At 50.9% G+C, this 12,329-nt stretch overlaps 1 protein-coding gene across 1 annotated transcript; it reads right to left on the bottom strand.

Annotated features, from left to right (window-relative positions):
- Positions 1–6,936: 6,936 nt before the first annotated feature.
- On the bottom strand, positions 6,937–10,077 carry MIND_01151600 (Importin beta-2 subunit; the record flags this gene model as incomplete). The annotated part of the gene is made up of 7 exons (XM_037368045.1): positions 6,937–7,116; positions 7,175–7,449; positions 7,502–7,976; positions 8,028–8,339; positions 8,394–8,578; positions 8,633–9,551; positions 9,589–10,077. 7 exons carry the CDS (start codon positions 10,075–10,077, stop codon positions 6,937–6,939), a joined length of 2,835 nt encoding a protein of 944 aa, XP_037215877.1.
- Positions 10,078–12,329: the final 2,252 nt, after the last annotated feature.

The raw sequence follows: 12,329 nt of genomic DNA, 5'->3' as shown, positions 1-12,329 counted from the left end.
TGCGTATACACCCAACCACCACAGATCTGCATCGGGGAACTTCAAATATGTGATTGCACGTGTATCCGCACCAGGGTCCAGGTCCATGGCAGCGAGCGCGAGGCGCAATCGGGCTAGCGGGCATCAAGGCAGCGGCCAGCGTGGATGGTGCTATGCTCCACTCGGATCGGGCTGGTAAGCACCGGTCATCGCTATCTACCGTAGCACCGGTATCCACACACTGCAGTTTGTTGCTGGACTATCGCCGCCGAGGCCGCTTGCTGTTGCAGAATGACTGGCCGCCATTCACTTGAGTCCCAAACTTGAAGGAAGTAGGCGGCGTGGTGGGCGGCACAAAATAGACTAGTGTCGCAGTCACCACGCCGAGAAGTCCAGGCCGGTCTCGCACGAGGGGCCTGCATCTCGTGAATCAGTTAGTTGAGTTCAGCATAATGATAAGAGAAGGCGGGGACGCACCGTCGTGGACAGTTGCCACCGGAGTTGTGTCGGGGACAGCACTGTACATTACCGCTCACCCTCAAAAGACGGTGGGCTCTCCATGGCAAGCGGGTTGTGTGCACGCGAGAGAGTGTCGTCGACGGTGTGCAAGGATACTCGCGACGAGGTCCCGAGGGAGTTTCTGCGTGTTACGCTCGGGAACAGCCGCGCGAAGTCGAGCTTGTGACAAGATATTTCGCCCAGCACATCGAGCGTGAATCGCGAAGCCACTCAACAAGCAGGCGGAACAGTAGGCGGCGCTAATCAGACTGAATAACTGTACCGTGGCCGCGCACCATCTGCCGCCGCCGCCGATGAGACTCGGAGGGAGAGCACTGCCAAGGTCAGCTTGCTGAGCATAATGCCTTACCACGTTGCTGGACATGCGTGGCATTGGCGTGAAGTAGCAAGATAATGCGGGTCCGTCCTCAACCGGGGAGTCGCACGGGGAGCAGCCGAGCCGCTCATCAACCCGCGTACCAACTTGAAGCTGCGCAGTGCGGCAGCGGGCGGCGGGCGGCCATGTGCTTTGGGTTTGTGTGAGCTCGAGGTTTGTGTGAGGGCACCGACGTTGGGTTCTTGAGGTCACAGGGGGGGCCGTGGCCGAGGGCACGTCGGGATGGTGGTGGAGCGAAGGCAAGATGCAGAGATCTCAATCACTGATCATCTGTCAGTGTCGACGCCGCCGGCGAACGTTGATGGCGACGACGACGACGGGCGCGGGCAACGCAACATGCGTTCACGACCTGGAGGAGTGGCCAGCGACGAAGGCGACGGCCTTGTGGTGACTAGGAGTGAGGTCGAGGGAAGAGAGCGGCGCCGCAGCTGCCGCTTACTGGGGTGGGCGGCCGTGTTCATCGCCGCCCTCCTCGCTTGGCTGAGAGCCGCCCTCTGTCACACGAGAGCCGCGCTCAGTTGTGCGAGAGCCGCCCACAGCCGCGGCAGCACTGCCACCAGCCGCCCACCGCGAAAAGAGGGCGGCGAAATTCAGGCCCAAAGCCGCCCACCGCCGCGTCCGAGCCGTCCACCGCCGCGTCCGAGCCGCCCACCCAAAAAGTCCAAGGGCGATGCCCCACAACGAAGCCACCGTTCGAGCCGCTCAGTGGCACGTTCGAAAGGGCTCGTTGGGGGCTATCGAACGGCGCAACAATGTCGCCATTATGTTAAGTAGGTACAAAGATATTGTCTACCCAATTTTCACAGAGCCGCCCACCAGCCGCTTCCGAGCCGCCCACCCCAAAAGCGGCGAAATCTTTTTGCCCCAGCTTCTGTCGTCGCCATTCTAGTCGTCCTTCTTCTCTTTCGTTAGTGTTCTCTTCTCGGGTGCAAACAGCTCGTGGAGGAGGGAGGGGAAGAAGAACTGAAGAGGGTCGCATCGGGCGACAGACGGCTGGCACTTTGTGTGGGCCCTCCCACGTGACCAGCGACGCGCCCATCACGAAAACGCCAGTGAATAATTTACTTCCGTATGATCGAAGCGCCGTCTCGCCGCTGTGTACTAATACCCAAGCTACGCGAGCGCTTACCGGCAAAACCCATCGCGCGGCATGCATCCCGCGCACGCAAAGACATCACTGATCTTTCCAGTCGCGGATCCGGACAGCGAGCACTGAAGAGAAGAGAAGTTCGCCTCGCCAGCAAAATGTGACTCTGCGGCGCCGGTCCTGGCCTCCCTCATGATCCGGCCCCGCGACTCGCACTCTAAAGGCGCTAGCTATCGCACGTGCCAGTGACAAGCGACATGGGCTTCTTCCTCTGATCCACCCAGGATCCACCACGGACGACCGCCTCACCTTACGGTTCCCTTTGCTCAGGCACCTGGGCTTGCCATACTCCCAGAGAGAGGTCCGGCCCGGGTGCGTTGCGCCCAGCCACCCGATGTCCCGCTGACTCCTTTTTTTTTTTCACCTGTGGCGACGGCACATCGGCAGTCAAGAATTGCATACTACTGTGGTGCATCTGTTCAATGCAACATACTAGCATTTAGATGTAATGTGGGCACAGCGGTTGGGCCAATCGGCTCGTCCAGCAACAACAATAGATTAGACAAGAATGGATAAAGCTATTTGGTACACCAGGTGTGACAGTAAACCGTGCCCCAAATAGATGATTGTCTATTTGGTACACTGTTGATGATTGATGTGACAAGCGTTACACATAGATATCCTTTGATAATTAGAGCTTATTAGCTGCTAGGATAAACCCATTTTTTGCTTTTCCAGTGCTTCTAGTTGCCCTGGAACCTTTGTTCTAACAATCTGACAGGTGGAGCATTTTTCCTTGAGATTTTTGCCCTCAACCATAGTACTAAAGAATGTTTCAAACACTTGCAGTTTCATGTAGACTAACATTGTTTAGATCTGCCAAGTCCAGAATATAAGAGTTTTGTAGTTATGTGACAGTTGTTGGTAAAAAACCTATTGATTCTATTTAAACCCATTCTTAAACTCTTCTTATCAGTACTAAGAAAATCAATCTCTCTTAAATATTCCGGAACTGAGTGCTGATAGTCTCTATTACATTGAAAACTGTGTCAGAATAAGAGTTTATAGCTTGTTGATGGAAATTGATGGCCTCATCGGAAATTGATTGACACTATCGGAAATTGATCGCTCCTTATCTACATCTCAGTCTGGTCTCCCGCTAACACCAAAACTACCTGGGGTGGAACACAAGTTACTATTATTTAAGATCTCTTGGAATTTACACCATATTGGGACATATTTCTAGGTTCAAGTGAAAAAGAAGAGATTTCTCTGTGATTTGTCGCACTTGTCACACTTATCACATTACGTAAAGTCAATCAAGTCATCAGTGTACCAAATAGATGGACACTGTGTACTGTCACAGATCGGTGTACCGAATAGCTTTATCCGACAAGAATACTAGGCATCATGAAGGCTATTGAATACAAGTTTCAGCTGCTGACAGTTTTACTCAGCCTCTGCCACCTCCAGATGTGACTTAGATGTGACAGATCATGTCACATATCAGCAACACATGACCAAAACCTGCCAAATCCAGGGCAAAAAACCTTAAACTTCAAATAATAAAAATTTTGGTCTATAGGTTATCTTCCAAATGCTGTTAGCTGCTCAAATATACATTTGGGACTTGGTACATAAACTATTCCCAGTGCTATTAAGTTTACAAGTTTTGGTCTCAAAGCTTGTCATGAGGTCGTGACCCCTACCATATATGGTCGACATATGATTGCTGTGACCACCTTTTTCACCGCAGTCGATACTGATTACATTGTCGACAACGTCTTCTTCGTTGACCAGGATGCCTCGGCGATAGAAGCCCTCGATGACCTGCTCTACGTTGTTGAGAACTTGACGTACACCGCCCATGTGCTGGCCACGGAGATGACATCAATATCATGTTCGACGAGGGCCTTCTGCTCTGAGATACGATGGCTAAAAGAGGTCAGCACAACTCAGCAAATATACCTGAGGCATATCAGTTGGGGTTGCACACAGCGATATCGATTGGGCGCCATATGGTGGCGCTGTTTCAAAATTTCTCGTGGAAAAGTCAGAACATGTCTTACAGCAGGTGGGTACTACCTCCAATACCTCGCACCTGTAGCCAACTTTACTCTTGCACTGAACTTCCTAGCAAATAATCCCATGCGCCACAGGTCCCCGCCGTCAAAGAGCCGCACCATCTGCGATAACGCATCAGCAAAGCCATTTGGGCACTGGGCAGCACTCTGGACAGAACGGAGAAGTAAGCAGCCCCAAGTAGGTCTGCCGGCTGTCCAGTGCGCAGGCATGGTGCGCAAAGTTTGGTGCGCGATAAGGAACAAGGAACACAGAGTGGGTGCCTGTCGTCGTTTGTCGTTGTGGAAAAGAAGGAAGATGGTCGGGCCAACATGTGATCTCCCCTCCTCGTTTCGTCTCCCGCACCACGATCCGTGTCCTCTGTCTGAGGAGGCTTGTCATCGAGGACTCCGCGTCATATATCACTAACTTGCGGGGCCCAGCCGAACGAGATCAGCTTCTGGTAGGTTATAGTGTCATTAGCCTCGAATCGTGAGCGCTTTCCCTGTTTCCACGCCAGGTGCGGGTATCGACAGAGAAGGGATATGAACGTTTAGGATATAAAGTGGGTGGGTAAGCGATCACCTGTTTCATCGTCCTGGAGCTAAGTAGAAGAAGCCTTAGACAGCGAAACAAGAACAAGAGGTAAGCATGCATCTGTCAGGGGAACCCCCCTCTCGGCCCCTCGGAGACGCCTCCGATTCCGGTCCGATTCCGGTTCCGTCTCCGGCCCGGCCCTCCATCTTGCCCGCACAATCACTGATCCGTCAACGCCGTCCCAACGGTCGCCCTGGGATCTTGCCTGCGACGCCACCCAAGCCTTCTGTGCCCGACAGCGGCAGCTATGGACAAGCAGTATATAGTCAGCTCCCTAGCAGGCGGACCCTTAGAGTTTCTTCTCTTTGGATCCTCCCCTGCTAGGTCAGCTTCATTTGTATTTGCTTACCAATGTTCACGCTTTGGATCCTCCCCTGCTAGACCTTATCTCAGGCCTCCGGGGTTGCCCTTACAAGCACTATCCTAATCTGTTCTCGCGCCTCCCCTCTGCCTGTTCCCACTCTGAAACCCTCCTGGACTTGGCTATGTCGAACGGGTCAGGCACCCGGATAACTAGTGGCACCCAGTTGGGCACCGCGATTGGCGTAGGCATACGACGGGGCCAGACCTTCTCCAGTGAGCGCTTTGCTCACCTTTTGCTTTTTTTGTCCACTTCTAACCCTCTGACGACAACAACAACTCCTTTTTCGAGCCCCCTTTTCGAGCCCGCCGGCGACCTTGTACTCTGTATGTTTTTTGCCTTTTTACTTACATCTCTGTATATCCCTATGCTTGTTACTTTCCATATGCACTCCATACCCCTTATACTTACTTATGGTCTTCCCTTTCTACTTACTGTTGCAGATTGTGTAGCTCACAGCGTATCTACGGATCACATGTAGCTTAGTAATCAATCTCATTCCTGTCTTTTACGGTCACCCCGTCTCCCGAGTCCTTGCTGGTCATCGCGTCTTCTCTCCTGCGCTCCTTCTCCCTTCCTTCGCACCGTCATCCGGTTCTCTGCGCTCAACACTTACTATTAGTATGTAAACAGCTAAAGTAGCTATGCTACTTTAGCTTGATTATAAACATTACTTGCACTCTTCCTCTGTGTGGAATGACTCCAATAACTCTTCTCTCTTCTCTTGTCCTTCAACTGAACTTCACTCCACTTGCGGGCATTGCTCCGCTCCGACTCCCTCCAGTCCAGTCGGTCTTGTGTTCATTCGTGTCAGGCAGCTACTGGCTTGTTAGCTATGCTAGAAACCCCTCTGTTCTGCACAGCACTTAACAGTTCTATAATATTCTACTGACTCAGTTCTCCAGACATATAGCTATTTATAATATAAATTGGTTCTCCCCTCTTTTCTTCAACACACCTTACTATATTTTAATAGTTGCCAAAAATAGTAGACTTGACACGGCCTGTTTTTTCACATGGACAACTATATACAGCACTATCTTGAATTCGAAACCAGCATCATGCTGGAGTCCGATTGTTACCAAATGAAATTTCCACAACCAATATAACTTATCCCAAAACTTTAGTTTGAGATATATAATATATATATTTATTTCAATGCTTGATCAAGTTACCAGAGTGAAGTGAAGGTATGTCTTGTAACATTTAAAGCTGTGGCATAGCCCCAGCCCTGTCTAGTTTATAATATAGACTGGTTCTCCTCTCCTTTCTTCAACACACCTTACTATGTTTGAATATCCTGTGACTATACTTATAACATTAAAAAAAAGGTAATCACCCACCAATACCAGAACAATAATCCAAGAATGCAAATTTTTCAAGTTGAAAACCATTGTACCTGTAGCAGGGATAATTATGTATTGTTCTGGTCAGTTGTAGGCATATCTATGAATAAATGCAGTGTAAATATCAGTTTATAAAAATGTTGTAGAGATAAATTAAGAATTTTATACTGCTGTTTTTTTTCTATAAATTGGAAATACTTTTCAAAAGCAGTGGGATCATTATTCATTATAGCCTTCACTGGTTGCCAAAGCCATCAAGAAATACTACCAAAATGCTACACTACTTTGTTGACTACCTACTGTATACTACTGACTACTCATATGTACTACCTATAAAATGAGCAATGAGCGTGAGGGTGGGTGGGGTGGGGTGGGTGGATAAGTGAGAGCAATTCACATATGTAAACATGAGTTACGTGACAACAAGGTGGGGGGGGGGAAATACTACAGGTAGCTACGATGAAAGGTGGGGTCCACTACTGCTACTAAAAGATGCAGATGCATCATGCAGGAGACCAAAGGGGTGGATGGAGGGGGATAACGGAGGGAGAAAAAAAAGAGGGCTAGTCATACATCATGGTTTGATTGAGTCGTGTTTTCGGGGGTCGTCTTAGACGCCATAACGTGCAGCGAGCCGTTCTTGGATCGGTTGGGGGAACATTGACACTTGTGCCTGCCATGCGGCGACATCGTGGTTCTTGAAGCCTTGTAATAGCGTCCTGAACATCTCGTTGAGCTCGGGAGAGGGCTGGTTCCATCGCACGATAGCGTTGCAGAACCAAAGAAGACTCTGCGAAAACAAAAAATGCATCAGCAATCAAGGATTACATCAGGACAGAGAAAATAACCTTGGCGATGCCTTGTGGGTTATATTGCACAAGCGTACAGAAACCTCTGAATGCAGAATCCTTCTCCTCGTTGTCCCGAATCTCGTACAATGCTTGACACCAGGCTTGGGCAAACTCGGGTAAGTGCGGCGCAACAAGGTCTGGATTAGTCAACCCGATTCGTCCAATGGAAACGGCGGCGTTCTCGTGTAAGCTTCGTGGTGCCTTGGGATGCAGTAGAATAGGAATTAGCCGGACGATGAGCGGGTTGACCCATTGCTTAAACTCGGGGTCGTCTATAATTCGTCAGGAACAGGGCAACGCAGGCGAACAGAGAAGGCGACATACCCCTTCCATATCGCAACGAGACTTCACCAACCGACCAGGCTGCGTTGTTAGAAGCACTGATGAAGTCGTACTTCGGCTCCGGGTCCAGTTGAAGAGTCAGTTCGGCCATGATGCCCGGCATGTAGGGGCGGAGGAGAACAAAACAGCCCACTGCCATGTCACCAACAAGTGCGTAAGCAGTCTGTCGAACGGGCGCTTGCGGGTGTTTGAGACAAGCAGTGAGAAGGGCAAGAAGAGGAGGGTTGTTGGCTGTGATTAATGGTTGCAGCTCCATTCCCATGCCTTGAGTCAACCCGGAGAGAAGATCGAGAGCAACAACGAGAAACGACTGGTCTGGCTCCTCTGATTCCGGATTCTCCTGGTAGGCCTGGTATTTGAGGAGTGCATTGTGGATGATGTTATTACAGCGCTCAAAAACGGGTTGAGCATACGGCAAAAATGCCGTTCCGATGGCGATTGTAACAGAAGCCAAACACTAAAAACATTGATGAACAAAGCTGCAGCGGAAAGAGATCAAAAAGCAAACCTCGAGAAGAGGAATCAGATTTTCGTCGTCATCCTTCAATCGCGACCAACGCTTGGTCAACGGAGGCATCAGGATATCGACATAACGCGGGTTCTGTAACGCCCGACCCACTGCATCAGCAAGGGCGCCAACGGCATTGTATAAGATAAGCATATTCTTGTGCTGATATTTGTTGAATGCGATGACGAGGTTTTGGAGCACGGGCTCCAGGTAAGGTGCAAGCTCCATGCCCGCTTCTTCTTCGAGGGTGGCAAAGGCGCTGCAACCAACCTCTTGAACTCGTTTGTTGTTGTCAAGGACCATTCGGAGAAGCTATTTAAACCGCAATCAGTGATAAAAAAGCGGTGAAAAATGAAGGATTCTTACGCCCTCCATCGTTGGCACAAAGTATTCATTCTTGTGCTCCTCGGATATGGGCTGGGTTGTCCAGCTTGCGTAGCGGCCAAGGGTCCAGCAAGTAATAGAACGAATGAGGGGTTTGGAATCCGATAGCGTGCTGATGAGATATGGAATGAGAGTCGGCAGATGCGGTTTCATAGCCTCAATGCAACCTAGAATCCGATGCGGTTAGCTTTGATTTTCACATTATCACTTGAAATACACACCCTCGGCCATGGCACCTAGCGCGAGAATCCCACTCTCCCTCTGTAGCCAGTCGTTGCTCCATAATTTATCCTTCAATGGGCCCAACAGGACATTGAGCAAGTCGCCACTAAACCTGACCGCTAAGACATCCAAAGCGGTTGCGGCACATTTCCGCAGATTCCATTCAGTGGACATTTCATCGGCAAAATCCTCGTCGTCGAAGTAGTCTTCTTCGTCGGAATCGAAGGTTTCTTCACCATAAGCCCCAATACGCGTCTTGGGAGGCTCTTTTCCGTCCGCATCGCGTTCTAGTCCGTGAGATTTGCCACCTCCATAGTGACGGGGCTTGATATCCGTTTCCTTATCGGGGACTGCTGCATCTTCAGCATCACCTTCCAGCCAGAGTAGATCGTCTTCGCCATAGACCATGCAATCGAGTAGAACAGGGGCAACTTTGGCGAGTAGGGGATGTAGATGGACAGCTAAATCGGCGTCTTCAGCGAAGGTCAACCAAAATTCGCATGCCTCGAGCGCAACGTTTTCATTCTTGTCTTTGGTCGAGTATAGCATGTACTCCGCCACATTGTTCATCTCTGGCATGAGTTTCTCCGGTCGGGCCGCAAGTAGGAGGACCAAGGCCTGGCAGACGTGGCGACGAACGGAAGGGTCATCGTCAGAGGCGCGTTTAAAGAGAGTGGCGATGAAGTTGTCAATGTGAACGAAGAGCGATTGGGCCCCGACGGGAACAAAGTACGATAAACAGGCGACCGCATGGGAGCGCATCTTGGCAGATGGGTGGTTGGCCAGCATGAGGAATTTCGGGATCATGAAATCGAGGGGGCGGGTGCCGTTGATCTCAACGTCCATTTTTCCGGGGTAGTCCTCGCATGCCTTTTCGAGAACATTAAAGGCGGCCTTTGTGTAGAGAAGCACGTTAGTCTTGGATTATTCAGTACAAGCTATTTAGGGCACGTACCTCTTGTCGATTCAAATCAGGTGAGTCGAGAGTGTTCATGAGCTGTTGAAGGCACTCAGGCCAGTGACGGGGTTCGAGTTGGCCAAGAAAAGCGACGATGTCTTGGCCTGCCGCATTGCGAATCATGACCGACTCGTCGGTGAACGCTTGGAGGACCGCCGCCTTGACATATTGAGCGACTTCTGGGGTTGAAGTCAGGATGAGGCGGGCATTGTTCTTGAGGAGGTAGCCAGCGATGGTGCGGATTCGGTCCTCTTCTTGTGGCATGTCCGTTAGAATATATGCCAGATAGGCAATGTACTCGGGCGCGCGAGAAAAGTTGTTTAGTTTCTGTGTGGGTCTTTTCAGCTGGAGTTCAATGGAGAAAAACAGCAGCGGAAGACATACATGGGTGATAGCGCGTTGAACAGCTACATTCATGTCGGTGGATTCGTGGAGCGTCTGCAGGACCTCCTGAAGACCCTGTTGTTGGGGTGCCCATGAAGCCATCTTGAACAACGCGTAAAGAGAAGAGAAAGAATGCCGTGTCACGCAAGTGACGTTTCTGATCAATCCACACTTTTCACCATCCGAGTCATTGCCCGACCCGACTGGCCCTTGCTTCTTGCCACACCCCAAATATCGGAGACAACCCTACGCCTCAGCGCAAGACAGACCGCGCAGGCTGCGACACCAACGGCGGCCAGCCACGTGTTGCTTACCCAAACTCTCTCACCTCCACCTCCGCTCGCTTCCCCGTTGCTTCCCCGACCCGCCCAGCCGCCCCGCGCCACATAACAGCCTCCCGCTTCAAAACGCGCTGACTTCGCGGGCGCGAACGGCCCCACAACTGGCCCGCTCGTTCGCCGGGCTACTGCTCAACGGGGTATGTTCGTCGTCCGCCCATGGTGTTTCTAGGAAGGGTAGCGGACGATCAAAGGATTTGGCAATAGGTGCACAAAAACTCGCTCTCTTTACTCGTGTCGTTACTAACAGTCTCCCCCTGCAAGCTCTTTATTTCATGTCGCATTATCGTTCTCCAGCAAGACTTTCTGTCGGACAGTCTCGGGACCCGTTCAAGTTATTCCTCCCACGTTGGGAAGACTGCCATTATTATCGCTTGTTGTCAAGTGCGTATCTGACTATCGCCTACTTCCATCCATTGACTGAATGCTTAAGTCCTCCCCGCCATCCATGGCGTATTCTCCCATGATCTTTCTTTCATCTCCGCAACGGCACGATGTTGGTGGTTGTGAAGCAGCCCGACGGCCTTCGGCAGCAAAATCCCGTACTTTGGCCAAGCGTTCGCGCCGTCGCGCCAATCTTCCTCGGTTCTTCGTCAAGCAAAACAGCATTGCTGCCGTCCAAATCCTCATCTTTCGCAACAACATCATCTCCGCGTCAGCGTAACGACGACCATGTTTTTGGTCATGGGGCTGGATATTCGACCGATGTCGACTAACTTTGACAGAGAGCAGTAGAGGGCAATTTGCGTCAAGCTCGTGGACCATCGCAGCTTTCTTAACTGCAATACATCTTCACCATAACTCCCTGTTCCCTCTTCTCCCTCCCCCGTCCTCCCCGCCCACGCCTGCACCTTCCCCATGAAATCGGCGTCGACTTCCCAAAATGGCAAGTCACGTGCTCGCTCGCCGACCGGAAGACGTCAATATATCTCGCAGAAGGCGGCAGCTGGAGGTCTGTGGAGTGTATCTCCGCGTGCCGCATACTTGTCCCTTCCTACTCAATCCTTTTTGCGGCGCCATTCGAGGGGCAAGGCTGCTGTCGAGCGCCTTTTGTCTCGCAGCCATATGGGAGCATGGGCGGCGATTCTTCGTCGAAGGGCGACATACACGTGGGCGGAGATAATTTGGTGCGATGTAAAAGACGGGGGAGGAGCTCGGCAGAGAGCTTTGTGTGAGAGATTATATAATCTCCATGACGTCGTCTAGTCTTTATTGTGTCCTGGACAGTGAGACAAGCTAACGCTTTTCTCACTGTACCAGGTAGGACATCATACTCTACTTATGCTCACACTAGCTAACGCTTTTCTCACTGTACCAGTACGAATCTATCACTTGTTTGATACTTTGAGCAGATTGGGGGAAGCAAAGCTTGTGCAAACTAGTACTAGGGGGAGTTGCCCATCGGAGGAGGCCGACGAACGCTCGAGCAGGATGATGTTGTCACTTGACACACGGGGCTAGGATTTCTCTCCCCCGTCCCTCCTTGCCCGTCGAGTGTCCTTGACGGCTGGTTCTTGGTCGCGTGGAGAAGGAGCCTGTTGACATTATACTTTGTGATTATACTTCTGGAATCCAGATGTATATATTTTCTATCGATAACATGCTTTCTGTATTGTTTTATACGATCTGCTCGATCGCTGTATTGTACGGGGTTTATCTTTATCGTACACGGACGAATCCTGCGAAATCGAGGCTGCCTGCATAGGGGAAGACAGAAATCTACTCGTTGCAGCTTTAGACGGTGTTGTCGTTGCCCTCGACTATCTTCTCCGGGACGTGCAAGTGGCTTGAGCGAATAGCGAAGGAGTTGATGTGGGAGGGAATGGCGCTGACGGAGAAGAGCAAGGAGGGCTGGGTAACGGAACTGTAAAAGGAACATCGGCAGTGCGATATAAGGGAGAAAAAGAGGGTTTACGCACTGTTCGCGGCACTAGTATATAGCTATTATACGAGCCCAAATACGAGCATCCACATGCGAGAGACCAATCGGTTTGCGAAAGCTCGTTGGAGGACGGA

Source organism: Mycena indigotica (genome assembly GCF_014461135.1).
Source record: "Mycena indigotica strain 171206Taipei chromosome Unknown Mind.scaff0010, whole genome shotgun sequence".
In the NCBI taxonomy this organism is placed as follows: Eukaryota; Fungi; Basidiomycota; class Agaricomycetes; order Agaricales; family Mycenaceae; genus Mycena; species Mycena indigotica.
Note: the sequence above shows the minus strand (reverse complement) of the source record. Positions and strands in the feature narration are given on the sequence as shown.